General features: G+C 53.4%; 2 protein-coding genes across 2 annotated transcripts; both read right to left on the reverse strand.

Moving 5' to 3' along the window:
- Nucleotides 1-1,212: 1,212 nt before the first annotated feature.
- On the reverse strand, nucleotides 1,213-5,138 carry RRAD (RRAD, Ras related glycolysis inhibitor and calcium channel regulator). The gene is made up of 5 exons (XM_023209867.2): nucleotides 5,018-5,138; nucleotides 4,419-4,803; nucleotides 3,366-3,439; nucleotides 3,036-3,240; nucleotides 1,213-1,875 (listed from the first exon to the last, which is right to left on the reverse strand). The coding sequence occupies exons 2-5, from the start codon at nucleotides 4,786-4,788 to the stop codon at nucleotides 1,598-1,600; spliced, it is 927 nt and encodes a 308-aa protein (XP_023065635.1). The 5' UTR covers nucleotides 4,789-4,803; nucleotides 5,018-5,138; the 3' UTR covers nucleotides 1,213-1,597.
- Nucleotides 5,139-11,830: 6,692 nt separating this feature from the next.
- On the reverse strand, nucleotides 11,831-14,264 carry CIAO2B (cytosolic iron-sulfur assembly component 2B). The gene is made up of 5 exons (XM_023210120.3): nucleotides 13,985-14,264; nucleotides 13,749-13,828; nucleotides 13,378-13,503; nucleotides 12,550-12,595; nucleotides 11,831-12,073 (listed from the first exon to the last, which is right to left on the reverse strand). Exons 1-5 carry the CDS (start codon nucleotides 14,130-14,132, stop codon nucleotides 11,976-11,978), a joined length of 498 nt encoding a protein of 165 aa, XP_023065888.1. The 5' UTR covers nucleotides 14,133-14,264; the 3' UTR covers nucleotides 11,831-11,975.
- Between the last annotated feature and the right edge of the window lie 5,867 nt (nucleotides 14,265-20,131).

Consider the following 20,131-nt stretch of genomic DNA (forward strand, 5'->3'; position numbering starts at 1 on the left):
TAGGGTCACACAGTCAATAAGTGACAGAGCCAGGAAGGCCTGAGGACCCTCACTTGCTCTGAAAACACCATGCCTTCTGTATTCCTTGAAGTATGTTGGGAGGAGGGGCAGAGCAGCAACAGCTCTAAGAAGTTACTTCTGCCCTGGAGAGCACGTGGGTGAATCTCAGCACTCCCTGGTACATGGAGGGGCAGCCCTCAAGCCTCCTCCTGCAATCCAACAAGCTGCAGTCAGGATTCTAACCAGGTTGCCAGGGCTCCCTGGAGTCTGTGGAATGAATAAATTGAACTAAGGAAGGAATGTATGGACCCTGGCCCAGAACCTTCTTAGAAACTGCCCCCCACTTCGCCCCAGGCTGCCTCCAGGCTTTGAAGATGGGCAGACCTGTATACCAGTCCCCACTCAGCCACTTCCCACCCAGCACCAAATGGGGATGATTTTTCCTGAGACCATGTAGATAAAAACTCTTAGCAGCATTTGTGCCAAGGGTGAGGGAGCCACAGGCATGGGTGGGCAGGGAGACAGGTGCATCCCCAACCACAAGCACGAGTACACCTTCCTATACACATGCAAGACCTCTCATTCCAGGCAGGGCAGGCTCCAGGCAGCTGCTCCCACCAAAACTGAATTAGCCAATGCTGAGCATGAAATGTTCTGGCCTGAATACTCATGGTGGAGAGAACAGTGAGGGCCTCCTCAGTAGCTCAACCCCAGCGAAGAGGTGGAGGAGCCATGTGGAGCTGAGTGTGCCTGTGTGTGCCTTCACAAACCATCCCTCAGTGTTCTCTATCCCCAACCTCAGCTGATTCCGGTCCTTCAAGAGGGAACAGGGCAGAAATACCAGCTGTGGAGCCAGACCCAGGGTTCCTGCCTGGTTGTGAGACCCAGGGCAGAATGTGCTCCCTTGAGCAGCCTCAGTTTCCCTTTATGGACAGTGAGGTGATTGAACCCTCAATCAGTTGGGCAATGCCAGGCCCCATGTAGAAAGAGAAGAATCTGGGTAACAGGGACTGAGAGGGGTTTGTGTCTCCTGCTCCTTGAACCCCCAACCAGACCCAATGCCCATCCCAGCTGGCTATATCCGGACCCCCACATTAACACATCATGGCCACACACTAGGGTGGGGCAGTGAGCCCCCATCCCTCAACTTCAGAAATCCTTCCAGCTCCTGAAGCGCCCAGATAGCAGGAAAGACAGTCAACAGCCATGACATATCAGGAAATAGCCTTTATTACAAAAATCTGCATGTAAACAAATAGCCACGGCACTGACCAGCCTCCCTCCAGGGCAGGCACACCCGGGTTGTGAAAAAAGTCAGAGTCCTCTCCTGGCACACAGGCCTGCCCCGCGGCTGCGCTCCGGCTGCTTGGGACGCATATGAGCCTGCGCATGCATCTCTGTGGGCCCAGCCCTCACTGGCCCCTGGCCTCACTGGGCAGCACTGTCTGTCTGTCCATGACCATGAGGTTGGGGGTACCCGGCTGGCAGCTCCGAGGGACCCAGAGTCTGAGCCAGCCCTGAGGCACCTGGGGCAGTTGGCTGGGCCAGCCCACCAACCCGTCCGTCCATCTCCCACCATACTGAGAGCGGGTGGGACCTAGAGAACCGAGAGGTCGTGGCAGGACTTGGACTTGGCGCGAAAGGCCATCTTGCGGCTGTTACGAGCTACGATGCGGCCCAGGAAGCGCTTCGCCTTTTTGCCAAGGCTCTCTCGCCTCCGGGTACCTGCTTGCCGTCGCGCGTTGGCCTCTTTGCTGTCCCTGCGCAGGCGTATTTGGCGCACGACACCTTCAAACAGCGCCTGGACATTGTGGTGCAATGCCGCTGATGTCTCGATGAACTTGCAGTCAAAGACCACCGCGCAGGCCCGGCCCTCTGTGTGGGTGGGGACAGGCAGGCACCAGTAAACAAAGGGTGGGTGAGTGAGGAGTCCCCTCCAACCCTGGCCACCCATGGAAACTGCCACTCGAGAATTTGCAGGGTCCTCCCCCAAAACACAGAGACCCCAGCTCCTGTACTGAGGGTACTGATCTCTGCTGCATCACCCAGTAGGCAGAGAGCCTGCGTTTAAGGAGCCCCCAAAACAGTGGCCCTCAAAAGGAGATTCATTTATTGAAATAATTTGAAGCCTGATACTTAAACAAAGTACAACAGTAGTAAACACAGGAAAATGAAAAGTATGTTGGACAACTTAGTTTTTTTGTTTTGTTTTGTTTTTTGTTTTTTGTTTTTTCTGAGACGAAGTCTTGCTGTGTCCCAGGCTGGAGTGCACTGGCACAATCTCAGCTCACTGCAAGCGCCGCCTCCTGGGTTCAGGCCATTCTCCTGCCTCAGCCTCCCGAGTAGCTGGGACTACAGGTGCCCGCCACCATGCCTGTCTAATTTTTTGTATTTTTAGTAGAGATGGGGTTTCACTGTGCTAGCCAGGATGGGTCTTGATCTCCTGACCTCATGATCTGCCCACCTCGGCCTCCCAAAGTGCTGGGATTACAGGCGTGAGCCACCGCGCCCAGCACAACTTAGTATTTTTTAATTAGAGGTTATATCATGATGAATGATGCAGTGGATTGGGGTTGCGGGGGCAAGGTCACCAAGTCACTGCTGGGTTCCTCTGAGGGGCTCAGTACCAGGACCCATAGGAAAGGATGCTGAGGCCAAGTGGGACAGGTCTTCCCCAGGGCCAAGTCTACTCTAAGAATGGCCCAGACCTAGGACTCTGACCTCCTGGCCTGTTCTCCTGCATTCTCTTCCACCCACTTACCCCCAAACCAGCCAGGCCAGGACCAAGAGGGGCAGGAGAGGAGGGCCCTGTGGTCCCCCAGCTCCCGTATCAGATTTGGTTCTTTCCCCACTCCTCTGGGGCCTTCCGGAGCCCAGTGAGCAGGCACCAGCTCTCTCCCATTTCCCTCCCTGCCAGTTTTCTTTCTGAACATTTTTAGCCTCTGATGATCCCCAGGGACTCAAGCTGAGCCAAGACTGCCTGTATCAGGGCCCAGCTGGGCACTCCCTCCCCCTGCAACCTGCCGCCTACTCACCATCCACCGAGACCTCACGAGAGCGCACCAGGTCGCTCTTGTTGCCCACAAGGATGATGGGCACATCATCTGTTTGCCGTGCACGCCGCAGCTGGACCCGCAGTTCTGAGGCCTTCTCAAAGCTGCCCTTGTCCGTCACTGAGTACACGATGACATAGGCATCCCCCATGGCCATGCAGTGTCCAGGCAACCAGCGGCCCCCATCCTGGGGAACACACACACACAGTCTGCCCAACAGTCCTCATGACCCTGACACAAGCCTGGCACTCCCAGACCCCTACCCCAACTCACTCCTCCCTCCCCTGCCCTGGGTCTCAGCCTGTACCCTACCTGCTCCCAAATGTCGTAGACCATGAGTGATGCCTCTTCTCCGTCCACCACAATGGAGCGATCATAGGTGTGCCCTAGGCAGGAGGCCAGTAAACAGGTTACCAGCTGGCTGTCAAAGCCCCTGCTGCCAGGTTTCCTGTTCTGGCCACACCCTCCAACTCCTCCCCAGAGCCCTCCTCGTCCTCTACTCCACTTGCAGATGCTGGTATGTGGCAACAGCAGTGCCAGGCAGGGAAGTGGGGGCTGGAGGGCATGGTGTGCCTGACCTCTACCCACATGTCCCCCAAGCTAGCAATGTCCCAGGTGGCTGCTCCAATGCCCCCTGCCCTCCTGCTGCCTAGATCCCAAGGTGGCTCTGACCCAGTGGCCTGAGTTAGAATAGTGACTGTCCTGCTCCCTAGGGACCTTGGCCACCTAGGGCTCCTCTCTTAGAAATCCCTCTGGTTGGAAACTCTGACCTGTCCCTGATAGGCAGGGAGGGATGTCTGGTCCCATCCCACAGAGCAGCCATATCTATGCCCTGGCCTTCTACTCTGGGCATTTCTTCCCTACCAAAGGCTGGGGGGGTGTCCCTTCTCCTTTCCTTTCCCCATTTATGAAATGAGTAGGTAGAGGCATGATTCTGAAAGCACCAATAGAATTCCATAGTATTGGCCAGGGGCGGTGGCTCATGCCTATAATCTCAGCACTTTGGGAAGCCAAGGCGGGTGGATCACAAAATCAGAAGTTCGAGACCAGCCTGGCCAACATGGTGAAACCCCATCTCTACTAAAAACACAAAAATTAGCCGGGCGTGGTGGTGGGCGCCTGTAATCCCAGCTACTCTGGAGGCTGAGGCAGGAGAATCCCTTGAAACCCTAAGGCAGAGGTTGCAGTGAGCCTAGATCGCGCCACTGTACTCCAGCCTGGGCGAAAGAGCGAAACTCCATCTCAAAATAATAAGAATAAGAATAAGAATAATTCTTCCACGGTATTTGCGGCTTTGAGTCCTGGTCTCAGCTCTCAGTCCTAGCCCCGGGATCTCCCCTCCTCCGAACAGCTCGATCCGCTCACCTGCTGCCTCTGCTTCGGGCCCGTCCTCCACACCGCCGAAGATGCGCGCCAGGGCGCTCTTGCCCACGCCGGGCGCCCCCAGCAGCAGCACCTTGTAAACGCTTTCGTCTGAGTCGCTGCCCCCTGAGCTGAGTGAGTCCTCAGAGTCCTCGGGCCAGTCCAGCCTGGGACCCTGAGTCCCCGTCCCGGCCGCAGCAGCCGCCAGGGATCCGGGGACCAGCGCCGCCTGCAGGTCGCGCTCGTCCACCGGCATGCTGCGGCGGTGCAGCGGCGGCGCTGGGCCCCAAGGCGTGCTGCCCCGACGGCGCTCGCGCTCCCGGCCCCCGCCGCGGCTCCCGCCCGCTCCGCTGCCGCCGCCGTTCAGGGTCATCGTGTCCGGGGCCGTCTAGGGGAGCAGGAACCCGGGTGACCGTGTAAGCCGCGAGGAAGGCGGGACCTGGGGCGCACCTGCCCAACCTGCAGTCAGGAGGGATGCTCGGGCAGAGGTCCCGCCGCAGCCCTCCCCCAGCCCCGAGGTCGCGGCGCCCTCACCCGGGACCTCTCCGGACCTGGCGCATCTATCTGCAGCCGCCCCGACCCCGCTCCGCCAAGACACTCACCCACTCGCACACAGACACGCTCAGGACTAGGATCCGGGTTAGGATGCCACCCACTCGTAGTCTGGACTCGGACTCTTGGGTCTCCGCCGCCGCTGCTGCAGCAGCCACCGCCTTCTCAGCCCGCACTGGGTTCTGGCTCCAGAGTCGCCTATTTAAGCCTCCACCCGCCCCCGCTCCCGCCCGCGGTTCACGCTGCTGCGGGGGCTGACGTGTCTGTCCACCCCCACCAGGGGAATCCCCCACCCTCCTCCTCGGACCTCACACACCCGACACCCCGCCCTACCCGCCAGGGGAGGAGCAGTAGCTGTCTGGGAATAGAGGGGCTGACCGGTAGGCAAGGTCCGGGGCTGAGTGTGTGTGTGTGTGAGGAGAGAGAGCGCGAGGTTGCGGGGGGAGTAGTGATGCGGAGGCAGGCAGCAGGGTAAACTCAACCAGCCAAGAGCAGCAACTGCCCTCAGGAGAAGAATTCGGTCTGGCCCCGTGAGAGTGAATTCTCCCTTCCCTCTCCCCAAGTCGCTGCTCGTCCTCTTAGCAAGTAAACGAGTTACAGGCTGGACAGAGATCCCTTTTCTCTGCCCATGACACCCACTCCCCAGAGGTTCAGATCTGCGCTAGAATTTAGGGGGTGCCATTTCATACAAAATCCTTTCCACTCTCTCCCCATCCTGGAGTTGAAGATTCTCCCTAATGAGACTACCCTTCAGGGTGAGGATTGGTGTCACCCCGTGAGCCCCTGGGGGCCCTGAGAGGGCTGCTGGGGGTGGGGGCAGCTCTGACAGTGTTGCAGGTGGAGGTGCCTGCTTGACTCCTGGGGAGGAAACCTCAGCCCAGAAGAGGGAAGGGATTAAACTCAGTCCCCATCCCACCTCCCAGCACCCAGCAGGCAGCTGCCAGCAACTCTGCTAAAAATAATTTGTCCCAGCCCTGGCCCTGGCCCTGGCTCTTGTTATTCTGCTTCTGGACTGGAAGTTGCCCAGAGTTGGGGAAATCCAGGCCAATGGGTGTTGAATGCCAGCAGGAGCCAGCCATTTTGAGTCGCCAAGGTCTCCCTTCTTCCCTCTAGCTGCAGACCCCCCACCCAAGGAGGGTATAAACACATGGTGTGGTCAAGGCGTGAGGAGTGTCTTAGCTCCCTGCTCATCTCTCAGGGGTGTGAGGGTTGCAGGTCAGGCTGTGAGGTATTTTGTGACAGGGACCTGCTATCAGACTGTGACATCTGATTGTGACAAGTGTGGTGGGGGTGGGAGGGCACCCATTTGGGGCTCAGGTGACATAACAGATGGATGGACCCTGGTGGGCTGTGGTAGGTTGTCATGCAGACCTGGGCCAGGCGCTTTGGCTGCTGTGTCTGTTTCCTTGGCAACGCCTAAGAAGGCCTTGGATTGAGGAGGTCCTGGCTTGGTAAGATCAGGGGCCTCTTGTCCTTGAGGTCTCCAAAGTAGGCAAAAGCTGGGCTGAGAGGTGTGGCCTGCCCATGGTCCTGGGGGATCTTGGAGTCCTAGGCATCCCCATGCTGCTTCTGGCTTCCTGAACGAACTTCAGTGGGAAGAGGGAGTTATGGCCAGAGCCTCCCATCAGCAGACAAGTCTAAAGAGCCAGCACACACTTCCCATGAGGAATCCTGGCTGGGCTGCCTGTGTCCCGTCCAACCCCACAACTGTGCCCCTGGAAAGAGCCTCTGGGTGTCTGGCAGAGGGTGAGGGTGGGGGGTAGCTGTGGCCCTTCCCAGCAGGGGGCCATGCAAAGAAGCAGGGCTGGGTTTCCCCTCTGGCAATCTGAGCTCTTGACCTCAGCAGTGTTTCTTCATTGCCAAGGGAACTGCATCCACAAAGGGCCACTCAAGCCCCAGGCATTCCAGTGGCTGCTCCAACAGGCCAGAGACACTCACCACAAGCTAGATATGGCCAGGGCCCCCAGAGATTAACACCAGGACACGACCTTGAGACACCCCCACTCCCACCACCTGGTCCTCCCAGCAATTTGGGCTGAGCATGGCTGCTCAGGAGGAATAAATTGAGGCTAGAACCATCCCTAGATTGGCCTGGGCTTCAGATCCCAGCTGTGCCCCTTGCTGGCTGTTTCACTTGTGTCCATTTATCTAGGCTGAGCCTCAGTTTCTCCTGTGTAGAACAGGGATCATCTCTTCCTGACGGTTATTATGAGACAAAACAGTAGTTGGCTCAAGTCGGGCACACAGTAATATCTCACTAAGAGCACGTTTGTCATCATCATCCTTGATTGGATGGGGCAGGTTAGGTGAATTTGTGTTCCCTCTCCTGTTTCTGCTCCACTCTCTCCAGGACGGTGGTCTGTCCAGGAGTGGGGCAGAGGTCTCAGGAACAATGCAAATACCTCTCCCTTAGCTCCATACCCATGCCTCCTCTCTGTAGGACCCCACACTCTTCCCCCTCCCTCAGGTGAGAAGATGTTGCAGAGGGAACTGGGCTGGGCTTCAGTGTCCCCACCCCCACCTCACACCACAGCCTTCAGGCCCCAGGGCCTCTGCTGTGTTCTAAGGCCCAATGCATTCATTCATTCCACTAAACTGTACTAAATACCTACTGTGTGCCAGGCCCTTGTGCTGGGGGCAGGATGATGAGCAAAAATAGATATGGCTGGGCATGTTCATACATGTCATCTAATCCCCGGGTCAAACTCAGCTATGATTTGTTGTTCCCATTTTGTAGACATGGTAACCAAGGCCTGAGGGGTCACAGGCCAGAAACAGCAGAGCCAGACATACCTGGTAGAGGGTTTCAGGAACCTCAAACTTCACCACCCCCTGTACCCATGTCCTTAGATAGCATCTGGGGTTCCAGAAAGTTCCCTGGGCGCTGGCCCAGGATGCACAGATGGTGGCCCTGCAGGCAGCGAGGGGCCAGGCACAGATGAGTCAAGAGTGACAAGAGAACTATCTGATACATCAGCCGTGGCATGAGCAGTTTGGTGTCCCTCACCCACGATGGCCTGGCTGCCAGGAGGCCAGCCGAATGACTCAACCACACCTGCTGCCCCCATGACTCCCTTCATCCCCAGCTCAACACAAACACCATGGCCACCTCAGACAGGGACTGTCAGGCAGAAGGTACACACGTCGCAGGGTGAGGCCTTCAGCTTGGGAAGGCTCCCCGAGGTCCAGCTGTTCACCCTGCCTCTCTGGAGCCCTCAGCTTCCTCATCTGTGTGGGATACAGTGCCTAGATCATCAGAGCTAGGCCTAGACCCATTTAAATCTCCCAAGAGCAGTCCCAAGTGATTTCCATGACTATCCCTGTATTACAGATGAAGCAGCTCTGGGCAACAGGGGCTGATGGCTTCACCACTCTGATCTTAGGTAGCCAGATCCAGCACCTCCTCTTGGTCATTAGGTGATGAGGACACTCCCTCCTAAAAGTGAGCTGAGTGGGGGCAATAGGAGTTGGAGTTCAGGATGGGCTTAGCCCCTTCTGCAGGCAATGGCGCCCCCTGCCAGCTGCATAGCACCTATCAAGCTGCTCAGGGCCTCCTTTACTCCCTAGCCAGAAGTCTGTCTTTCTTTTTTTTTTTTTTTTGAGACAGGGTCTTGCTGTCACCCAGGCTGGAGTGCAGTGGCACAATCATAGCTCACTGCAGCCTCAACTTCCTGGGCTCAAGCGATTCTCCCACCTCCGCCTCCCGAGTAGCTGGAACCACAGGCGTGCACCACCATTCCCCACTAATTACAAAAAAAAAAAATTTTTTTTTAAGAGACAGGATTTTGCTATGTTGCCCAGGCTTGTCTCAAACTGCTGGGCTCAGGCGATCCTCTCACATCAGCCTCCCAAAATGCTGAGATTACAAATGTGAGCCACTGTGCCCGGCTAGATGTCTTGAGAAGTAAATTAGAGTTGTCCCTTGGTACCCACAGGGGATTGGTTCCAGGATCCCCATGAATCCCAAAATCCATGAATACTCAACTCCTTTACATGTATTTTTTTACTTTATTTTTTAAACTCAACTTCAGTGGCTGAGATCAAGTCTCTTACATAAAATGGCATAGTATCTGCATACAACCTCTGCACACCCTTCTATATACTGTAAGTCATCTCCGGATTACTACTGTAATACCTAATACAATGTAAACGCTATGTAAGTTGTCGTTAGACTGCATTGTTCAGGGAATAAAAACAAGAACAAACGTTTGTACATGTCCAGTACAGACACAGTCATCCTAGGCCTAACTACATTTTGGATCCATAGTGGGTTGTACCCATGGATGTAGAACCCATGGATAATGGAGGTCTAACTACATTTATTCTAGAAAACCATTTCCTGTCCTAAAAGTTGGGGATAAAAAAAGAATAGCAAGCTAGGCATGATGACATACGCCTGTTGTCCCAGGTATTCAGGAGGCTGAGGCAAGAGAATCCCTGGAACCCAGGCATTCAAGGCTGTAGTGCGCTATAATCATACCTATGGATAGCCACCATACTCCAGCCTGGGCAACATAGCGAGATCCTGTGTCTCAAAAAAGAAAAAAAAAAACAAAAACAAAAAAGAGAGAGAGGATAGCGATTGCTGCATAGGGCTAGATGAAGGACTAGATAGTTAAGTGTAAAGCCCTCAGGTGAATTGCACTCTTGATAGGCTCAATGCTGTCAGCAGGCCCTCAAGAACAGATCTGCAAAATGGCCAGATCCCTACTGAGGCTTCTCTGCCCACAATCACATCTGAGCCTCAGTAGGGATGGAGTGGGGTTGGGCACTGCTTCTTAATATTGCCATTTATCCTCAGAGAATGAGACTAAGGCAGGAAGGATGTTCCCCCTGGGAAAGCGATCCTAACTGGCTAAGCCAAGGTCTAAGCCCTACAGTCTGTGCAGGTGACCAAATGCAATCTGGGCACAGGGCCAAGGGGAGACAGAGGCCTTAGACCTGAGCCTATCACTTCATCGTGCTGAGCTTCCCTCTTACTCAACACTGCGGGTGACACACGCCTTTGGGAGAGCTGATCAAGAGGGTGTCTCAGGTTCCCTTCAACAGAGAAGTCTGATGTCACTGCCCTTACCAGTGACCAGACGGCGCATCACTAACAGCAGGAAAAGCTGGCATCACACAACAACTAGTGGATTTATAAAATATATATGCCACTCCTGGGCAGGGTTTTCATCAAAAAGCTCAAACCTGGACTCATTGAGGCCTTTAGACCAACTTCCAGTTACAGGCAACACAAATCAGGAACAAATCAGACTGCAGGACTGGGACTTCTCTGAACTTTTCCAAAAAATCACTGTGAAGAAAGACAAAGGGCCAGGTGTGTTGGTTCACACCTGTAATCCCAGCACTTTGTGAGGCTTGAGCCTGGGAGTTTGGGACCAGCTTAGGCAACATAGGCAGACCCAGTCTCTACAAAAAATTAAAAAAATTAGCCTGGCATGGTAGCACATGCCTGTAGTCCCAGCTACTCGGGAGACTGAGGCAGGAGGATCACTTGGGCTTAGGAGGTTGAGGCCACAGTGAGCTCTGATCGCATCACTGCACTCCAGCCTGGGTGGTAGAGGAATACACTACCTCTTAATAAAATGTTTTTTTGAATTAAAAAAACTGAAAAACAGCTAGGTGTGATGCTCAAGCCTGTAATCCCAGTGCTTTGGTAGACCAGGTGAGAGAACTGCTTGAGGACAAGAATTTGAGACCAGGCTGGGCAACACAGCAAGGCTTCATCTCTACCAAAAAATAAAAAAAATAAAATTTTTAAATTGGACTGGTTGGGGTGGCTCATACCTGTAATCTCAATATTTTGGGAGGATGAGGCAGGAGGATCACTTAAGCCCAGGAGCTAGAGAACGGCCTGGGCAACCTAGGGAGACCCTGTCTCTACAAGAAAATTAAAAATTAGCCAGGCACAGTGGTGCATGCCTACACTCCCAGCTATTCGGGAGGCTGAGGTGGGAGGATCGCTTGAGCCCAGGAGGTCAAGGCTGCAGAAAGGTATAATTGTGCCACTGTATTAATCCAAGCTACTTGGGAGGCCAAAGCTGGAGGATTGCTTGAACCCAGGAGTTGGAGGCAGCAGTGAGTTACAATCTTGCCACTGCACCTGGGCCTGGGCAACAGGGTAAGACCCTGTTTCAAAAACAAAACAAAGGCCAGGTGTGGTGGCTCAAGCCTGTAATCCCAGCACTTTGGGAGGCCGAGATGGGCGGATCACGAGGTCAGGAGATCGAGACCATCCTGGCTCACACGGTGAAACCTCATCTCTACTAAAAATACAAAAAACTAGCCGGGCGAGGTGGTGGGCGCCTGTAGTCCCAGCTACTCGGGAGGCTGAGGCAGGAGAATGGCGTGAATCCAGGAGGCGGAGCTCGCAGAGAGCTGAGATCCGGCCACTGCACTCCAGCTTGGGCGACAGAGCGAGACTCCATCTCAAAACAAAACAAAACAAAACAAAAACAACTATGAATAACATATTAGGGAAATCCAGATATACCTGGGTATTAGATGGTGTTGAGGAACTGTTCATTTTCTGATCAGATGAAAGTATTGTGGCTATACAGGCTTACTCATCTAGACGGAGCTGCAGTACTTCAAAGTGAAGAGTCAAGTCTCTGCAGCTTACTCGCAAATATACTGATGTTTATATATGCACACATAAATAAGACCAATGTGTAATATGTCAACAACTACTGACTCTAGTGGTGGTGGTGGGCATACAGGCACATTCGTACACTACTCTTTCCATTTTGATTTTGTTTTACTTAAAGTTGCAAGTACACCACCCTTCAGAGGCACTTACCACCACCATCCTCCCTCAAACTCCAAATGACTCCACCAAGATGAAAGACACCAAAGCATGCTGGGAACTGAATATAAATTAACTTTATTACAAAAAGCAAAATGTTAGTTTCTCATTGTGAGTGATTCAAGAAAACAAGGGTAAGAGCCCTGGCAGGAGCTGGGACCAGGACACCAGTATGCAGGTTGAGGGGCCAAAGGCCAGGCTCAGGGGCGGGCTGACAGGCACTGATTCACAACCTCCAGGAGGTGGGTGTTCTCCAAGGCAGCTGCCACCCGCTCCTTATCTGCAAGTTGCTTGTTCACTAGGTGGGAAGGAGAGTGTGGGGAAGGCAGAGTCAAAGCTAGGCTCTGGCCAGAGTGCTAGCCAGCCCTACCTCTGAACCTCTGTATAGGATATGTCCCCCGCAGCAACAAAGCCCTCCTGTCACCTCCTTCCCAGGACCCCACACCTTGATCAGGCTACTTCAACCACCTGAGCCCACCTAGCCTGCCTTCTTAGGATCCCTCCCCCTGGCTGCCTCCCGCGCTGCTGAAGCCTGACACACTCTGGTCCTGAATATTTGGTGAGAGGGATTTGGAAGAAGAGGACATGGTAAGCACAGGAGATTCTCGTCAGGCCAGCTTTGGTCTAGGCTATAACCTACACTGAGGAGTCTCTGGCAATTTCACTCATGCAGTTACCCATCCCTTGTCTTGCCGATAGACTCCTGGGCAAAGGGGAAGCCTCAGACTGCTTAGGGTGCCTGGGCCAATACCCTCACCACCAGTCCACCCTTACCTGCATGCTCTGAGGCATGGGTCCCCGGAGTAATGTGCACGTCCATCTGGGAGGGAGATAACCAGGGCCTGAACACCCACCCACTGACCCACGCTTTTCCCTGCAGCCCCCAAACCCTCAGGCACCATCTCCAGCTGATCCTTCCTCCTAATCATACCTTTGGACTCTGGCCCTTCCATTACACCCAAAACCCATCCACAGGTATTCCAATTCTTTTTTTTTTTTTCCAAGACTGAGTCTTTCCCAGGCTGGAGTGCAGTAGCGCGATCTCAGCTCACTGCAACCTCTGTCTCCCAGGTTCAATTTGATTCTCCCGCCTCAGTCTCCCGTGTAGCTGGGACCACAGGTGCATGCCACCACGCCCCGCTAAGTTTTGTATTTTTAGTAGAGATGAGGTTTTACCATGTTGGCCAGGCTGGTCTCCAACTCCTAACCTCAGGTGATCCACCCACCTCAGCCTCCCAAAGTGCTGGGATTACAGGCGTGAGCCACCGCGCCCAGCCCTAGCTATTCCAATTCTATCCAAAGAACTTGCCCACTACTGCTGATTTAAAGGCCTGCCTGTGCCCCATCCCTGGTCCAAAGCCATCTGCAGCTCCCTGCTGCCCTTCCTGCCACACTCTTCAATACTTTTCTCCACTTTCCAGCTCAGATCTTTATTCTTGTCACATCGACTTGAAAAGCTTCCTCCCAGTTTCCTCTCTGCTAATTGGGATCCTTCCAGGCCCCACTCTGATGTCCTCTCCATGTTCATGCTTTCCCAGTCCCCATCCTCAGCAGTAGACCCTCAATGCCTGGTCCCACTCCCGAGGCTCAGCTCCAACTGACCTTGAAACGCTGAGGAAGAGAGCGCAGAAGCTTGACCTTGATGGACAGCCCAATAAGGGTGGCCATGCTGCAGTGCGGAATGGTTGGTGTGAAGGCCACAGCCACTGTACTCTCGGGGTCGCTAACCTGGTTGTGGAGGGAACATATCAAGAGTCAACCACCCTCAGCCCAAGGCCCCTCTTCTTAGTTTGTTGCTTTGGGCAAATCATCCAACTTCCATGGGCCTCAGCTTCAACACCCATAAAATAAGCACAACAATCTCCCTTCCCAAAGATACCCTTCGGTGTCCGTGAGCGGAGAGCACGCCAGCTCCTGGTGCACAGAAACCTTTCTGACTCTGGAGCAATTCGCTCCCCTCAGAAGTGACTCACCTGAACCCGCACCTGCTCTACTACATTCAACTCCTCTAGCGTCAGTGGATGCTCCGGGTCATTGATGGAGCGAATCAGATGTGGGAAGTGAAGGAAAAGGGACTCTGCACCCTTGCCCGCTCAGAACTCTCTGCCAGGAACGCCCGGCTGGGATGCGGCTCCACCAGCCGCTGGACATCACTGCTCCCCCGACCGCAAGCCCTCGGAACCCTCCCGCGCCCAGCAGCGGCGGATATCGAAGATCTCGCGTGCATCGATGCTGTCGGGAACCTGCTCGTCCTCCTCGCCCGCCGTCACAGGCCGCTCCCCAGAGCGCTGGTAGATGAGGGGGTTGGCATTCTCCAGGAGGCCGCCGCCGCCGCCGACCCCGCCGCCGCCTACCATCGCGGAATCACCACCGCCAACCCTAGCACGCGTGCGCTTCCGCTCCTACCCGCGCACTTCCGGAGAACGGGAAGGGGGCGTGGCGTGGCGACGGGGTCGCACGAGGGACATGCCGCGTTGGGGGGGGGTTCTCCGCCTGAGGTGTAAGAGAAGCGGTGACCACGATGCTGGCTGCGCGGACCCGGGAACATGATGGTCGCTGGAGCAAAGGCGCTCAGAAGGGACCCCGGTGGCGCTGGGTTATGCGAGCCCATAGCGGGCTGAAACGTAGAGGCCAGAGCCAGGTCTCAGGGGGCACAAAAGGCTGTCGGAGGTGGTCCCCACACCGCCTCCTCCGGGAAGTCGGGCTGGCCGAGAGCTCCCGTATCCACGACGGTAGGTCGCCTCTGGCCTGGCAGGGCTTCTTATGTCTCGGGACCTCCCGGTGACCCGCCTGCGTCCCCTGCTGCCCCATAGGCCCGGGAGTGCGGTGTCCTCATCTCTCGGACCGGCAGGCGCTCGTGAAATGTTTGTCAAGTGGATAAATGACCATGGCCGTGGTCTCCGCGGGAGGTGAGGAAACTGAAAGCCACAGAGGAAAAGGGGGGCGCTCCTTAAGAAGTGCCGTGGTCACGTGTACGTTTCGAAAGAAGGGCGTGACTGAGTAGGGAGCGGACCGCGGAGACCCTCAGACCCTGGACTGTAAGGGGATGAAGGACCGTGATGGGGGACCCAGGAGACTGAGTCCCGAAAGCAAGGAGGAGTTTCCAGAATGAAGGGCGCCTTCAGGCCTCCCTGCCTTTGCTCAAGCGGTTCCTTCACCCCGATCAAGTTCCTTCCCATTTCTCCATCTGTGGGGATCCTGAACGTGCACCCCCTCAGAGAAGCCCTCCTGGGTTCTCCAATTCTAGTTTATTGCTCCCTCCTATCGATCCTCCAGCAAGCTCATCGGGCCTGTGGACAAGGACAGGTTTGAGGAGAGGATTCCCCGGATCGTGGAGGGGCTACAGAACCGCGCAGCCCGTTCCGAGGATGCATAGGGGCCCGGGCAGAAGGAAAGTGGCCGTGCCCGGGCCTGCCTGCCACTAGATCCCCACCCACCTATGACTGCTCAGTCCTGCTGTCCTGCCAGACCCACCTTTTCCTGGCCCAAGCCAGCGCACCCCGCGCACTCTTTGCTCAGTCCAAACTCCGAGGCTGGGCGAGGCCAAACCCGGGGCAGTCTCTGGGTGAACAGCAGCGTGTCTACCGGCAGCGAACCGAGACCAGCGAGCCGACCATGCGACTGCACCGACTTCGCGCGCGGCTGAGTGCGGTGGCCTGTGGGCTCCTGTTGCTTCTCGTCCAGGGCCAGGGTGAGGCTCCCGCGGAGGGGCAACAGGGACCGGAGTCTGATCTGCCAAATGCTGTGGAGGCAGAACCTGACAGTGCGGGAGGGAAGGCGCCTGGGAGGTAGGAGCTGGTGGAGATGAGAGCGTGGAACTCGTGATCCCCACGCGACGCCTCCCAGCCACCCAAGGTGAGCTCTTAGAAGCGCAGAAAGGTTCGGGCTGCGGGACACCACAGTGAGGAGCCAGCGGACTATAGGGGCCCCAGGAGCGCCGGGACATGCCAGGCCGGGTCGCAGCCCTGGGTCGGAGTGGGTGAGGGATTGGAGGTGCGGGGATTCAGTCCATTTCCCTCTTATGATTGTGGTTGTTGCCGGTGCTGCCGGCCGATAATAACAATAACAGCTTCTCAAAGCATCTGGCTCTGAGTGTGTTGCGTCCTTAGCCAGGGGGGCGCCCTGACCCCTCCAAAGGGGCCTCAGACAAGGTTAGTGGTCCTTGGGGAACAGAAGCCCCCGGGTGCCAGATCCTAAAGCAGACCAAGAGGCCGAAGTGGCTGGGTGCGATTGATTGACGCCTGTAATCCTAACCCCTTGGAAGACCGAGGGGGAGAATCGCTTGAGCCCCGGAGTTGGAGGCCAGCCTGGGCAACACAGTGAGACTCAGAGTGTACAAAAAATTAAAAGAAATTAGTGGGCTGTGGTGGCCTGTGACCTGTAGTCCCAGCTACTTGGGAGGTTGAAGTGGGAGGATCACTTTAGCAGAGGAGGTTGAGGCTGCAGTGAGCCTTCTTGGCACTACTGCACTCCGCCAGCCTGGGTGATAAAGCAAAAATCTGTCTTAAAAAAAAAAATGAAACAGCCAAAGAGCTCGTGGTGTCCCTCACGCCATTTACCTCATCCTGGGCAAGTACACAAGTTGGCTTCCAGGGCAAAGGTGATGGCTCTGTGTGCCTGCCAGGCTTCTCCCGGCCCTTATCACAAGCTCCGGGAGTGTTTCAGCCTTTGGTACTGTCACCCGAAACACTCCTAAGTGAATGATCTGACTGTCTCTCCTGAACTTCTCCCAATTTAATCTGCCCAGGTGGAGTCCATACTCCCCCCATCCCATGGTGCATTCCTGCAGGGCTTCCTCTTGTTCCTGCCCTTGACCACATTCTAGAGTTCACCAGGAGCCCAGGCATGAAGATTTGCCCGGCCTCACAGATGGCCTTTTAAAATATTTTGGGCCAGGCACAGTGGTTCACACCTGTTATCCCAGCACTTTGAGAGATGGAGATGGGAGGATCACTTAAGGCTAGGAGTTAGAGACCAGCTTGGGCAACAAGACTTGTCTCTATCAAAAAAAAAAAAAAAAAGAGTCAGGCATGGTGGCACACATGTGTACTCCCAGCTACTCAGGAGGCTGAGATGGGAGGATCTCAAGCCTAGGAGGCTGAGGCTGCAGTGAGCTGTAATTGCACCACTGCACTCCAGTCTGGGCAACAGATGGAGACCTTGTCTGGCAATATATACACATACACATACACACACACACACACACACACATACACACACACAAGTTTGGTTGGACCCACATTCAGGAAAAAATAATTGAAAAGCCATAGGAGGGTACAGGTGATGTGTGCCGTACTCTTTTTACCCAACCAGTCCTGGCTTCTCCTCAGGGATTTTCAAAGTCCCCATGGCATGCACTGGAAACTGCCTGTTCACACTGCAGTACACACAGTGCCCAGCAATTTACACAAGAATAGATGTGTGTACTTGTCCTTGATTTTCATCTAAACGGTCATAAAATCACCTACTTTCTGGGGCCAGGCTTTTCCACTTTCTAACACACAGGGTGGCCTCTGCACACGCCTACATGGTAGAGCTTCTTCATACTGATTAATGGAAGGGCTTCTCTCAAGGATGAAGCAAGTAATGAATCTCTTTATTGTATGAGTTGATGTAACAGGTCTCTAACCAGGGACATTTCAGCAGGTGATCTCCTTTGCTGTAACAAACATCAGGCATCAGTGGCCAGTGGCCACAGGAAATTACCTGGGTAGTCATCCCCTCCAGCAAGGAATTGTGTGCAGGAGCGTGTTATTGGGAATAGGAGTGGGCCTTTTGACTTGGAGACATTGTTAAAATGTCCTCTCTGGTGCCTGTAAATGTCTACTGACCCCGGCCTCCCCCACACCAGGTGGCATCAAACATGTTGATCCATGTTGAACTGACAGGTGTAGGGTGGCATTGGCTCCCTAAGGCTGTTTTGTTTTTTGACTTTTTTTTTTTTTCTTGAGACAGGGTCTGACTCTGTTGCTCAGGCTTGAGTGCAGTGGTGCCATCTCGAATTACTGCAACCTCTGCTTGCTGGGTTCAAGCGATTCTCATGCATCAGCCTCCCAAATAGCTGGGTCTACAGGCACACGGCACCACACCCAGCAAATTTTTGTATCTTTTGGTAGAGATGGGGTTTCACCATGTTGGCCAGGCTGGTCTTGAACTCCTAATCTCAAGTGATCCACCCACCTCAGCCTCCCAAAGTGCTGGGATTACAGACGTCAGCCACTGCGCCTGGCCTGTGTTTGGACTTTTTATTATGGAACTGGGCTCAGATTTCCCAAACCCTACAGAAACAGAACCTGAGATTCCAAAAGGGAAGGTGTCAGGTAGGTGGGAGCTGGTGGGAATAACTACAGCAGGTGAACCTTCCTGAGGCACAGAGAGGGTCAAGGCTGCTAGAGGGCTGCACAGCACCAAGGAATGAGCCAAGTCTGAGGTAGAAAGAGTAATGTACCAAATCCAACGTACCCATTGTCCACCTTCAGCAATGATGAAGATCTTGTTTTTGTTTTTGTTTTAAATCAGCTTTCTCAGGTTGAATATAACTGGGTGTTTTCTGGATGGCCACCTCCCCCTTGCACCATTATTTGAAACAAATCCCAGATATTATATCATCTGTAAATTTTTCATCAAGTCCTACTAAAACAAAAGGAACATAAATGTATGTGTGTATTTCCATAACATATTGTTCTCAATTTAATGAAATACATAATCGAATATTCTTTTAATGTTTATAAATGATACTTGTATTAATACAAGTTTTTTTTTTTTTTTTTAATCAGGATTCAAATAAGGTTCCTACTTTGCAAATTGGTAGGCATTTCTTTTTTTCTTTTTTTTTTGAGACGGGGTCTCACTCTGTCGCCCAGGCTCACTGCAATGTCTGCCCCCCAGGTTCAAGGGATCCTCATGCCTCACCCTCCCAAGTAGCTGGAATTACAGGCACACGCCACCACACATGGCTAATTTTTGTATTTTCAGTAGAGATAGGGTTTCACCATATCAGCCAGGCTCATTTCAAACTCCTAACCTCAGGTGATCTGCCCACCTTGATCTACCAAAGTGCTCGAATTACAGGCATGAGCCTCCATGTCCCACCAATTCTCTTGGATTTATACTTAGGAGTGGAATTGCTGAGTCATATGGCAGCTCTATGTTTAATCCCTTGAAAAACTGCCAGACTGTTTTCCAAAGCAGCTGTAGCATTTTACCTTCCCACCGGCAATGTATGAAAGTTCCAAGTTTTCCACATCCTTACCAACACTTATTATCATATATCATTTTTATGTGTTTCTTGAATCTCTTTCAGTCTCCAAATTTACCTTCTGCCTCTCTTTTATGTTCTTTCTAAATTTTGTTGCATGTTGAAGAAACCACTTTATTTGTTCTGGAAAAGATCCCACCATTTAGGTTTTGCTGATTGCATCCCAGTGGAGTCTCTAACTGTTCTTCTGTCCCCTGTTGACCCTGTAAACTTGTATTTATATTCTAGAGACATAATCAGATTTGGGTTTTAGGTTTTATTTTGTTTTGTTTTTTGGAGGACTACTTCACATGTGGTGCTGTGTACTTCTGAAAGAAAATATGTAATATCTGGTTGCCTTGCTTTTTGTGATACGACAAAATGAGTGGTTGACATCACAGTGAGAATTCAATGTGCATTACTCTTACTATGAATGAGGTAAAGATCTCTTTGTTTATTTGAGAGACACTGATTTTTATTGCTTATTCTGAACATATTCTTATGCTGCTTTTCCTTTTGTGTAGCTGGCATATTCTTTGTTTGTAGAAATTCTTTATCTATTAAGAGGACTGATTTTCTCTGTTAGGTGATTTTCAGTCACTTTCTCCCTCCTTGATCCCTACAGCAGTCATGCTATGCTTTTATTGTTGGAGACTGTGTTTTGCTTTGTTGCCTAGGCTAGAGTACAAGGGCCAGATCATAGCTCACACAGCATGGAACCCCTTCTGCCTTAGCCTCCTGAGTAGCTGAGTAGCTGGGAATATAGGCCCACACCACCATGCCAATACAGGTCCACACCACCACACCCAGAGGCTGTGCTTTTTTGTTTTTGTTTTTGTTTTTTTGAGACAGGTTCTCACTCTGTCACCCAGGCTGGAGTGCAGTGACCCGATCATGGCTCATGTAGCCTCAACCTCCCAGGCTCAAGCAGTCCTCCCACCTTAGCCGGCCAAGTAGCTGGGACTACAGGCATGCACCAACATGCCCCGATAATTTATTTTCTTGATTTTTTTTGCAGAGACAGAGTCCCACTATATTCCCTAGGCCGCTGCAGTGCTTTTTATGCCCCAGTCACAGCCATACTTCTCTCTTGTAGCTCTTTTCACCAACATCACTCAT

The sequence above is a fragment of the Piliocolobus tephrosceles genome, chromosome 17 (genome assembly GCF_002776525.5).
Source record: "Piliocolobus tephrosceles isolate RC106 chromosome 17, ASM277652v3, whole genome shotgun sequence".
NCBI classification, from domain to species: domain Eukaryota; kingdom Metazoa; phylum Chordata; class Mammalia; order Primates; family Cercopithecidae; genus Piliocolobus; species Piliocolobus tephrosceles.

Excerpts from the sequence above, each read along its gene's own strand:
- RRAD (XM_023209867.2), bottom strand. The coding sequence starts at position 4,788 with ATGACCCTGAACGGCGGCGGCAGCGGAGCGGGCGGGAGCCGCGGCGGG. Across the intron at positions 3,440-4,418 it reads GCCCGAAGCAGAGGCAGCAG|GGCACACCTATGATCGCTCC; the intron begins GTGAGCGGATCG and ends CCTCCTGCCTAG. Across the intron at positions 3,241-3,365 it reads TCTACGACATTTGGGAGCAG|GATGGGGGCCGCTGGTTGCC; the intron begins GTAGGGTACAGG and ends TGTGTTCCCCAG.
- CIAO2B (XM_023210120.3), bottom strand. The coding sequence starts at position 14,132 with ATGGTAGGCGGCGGCGGGGTCGGCGGCGGCGGCGGCCTCCTGGAGAAT. Across the intron at positions 13,829-13,984 it reads CGATGCACGCGAGATCTTCG|ATCTGATTCGCTCCATCAAT; the intron begins ATATCCGCCGCT and ends TTCACTTCCCAC. Across the intron at positions 12,074-12,549 it reads CCATGCCTCAGAGCATGCAG|TGAACAAGCAACTTGCAGAT; the intron begins GTAAGGGTGGAC and ends CTTCCCACCTAG.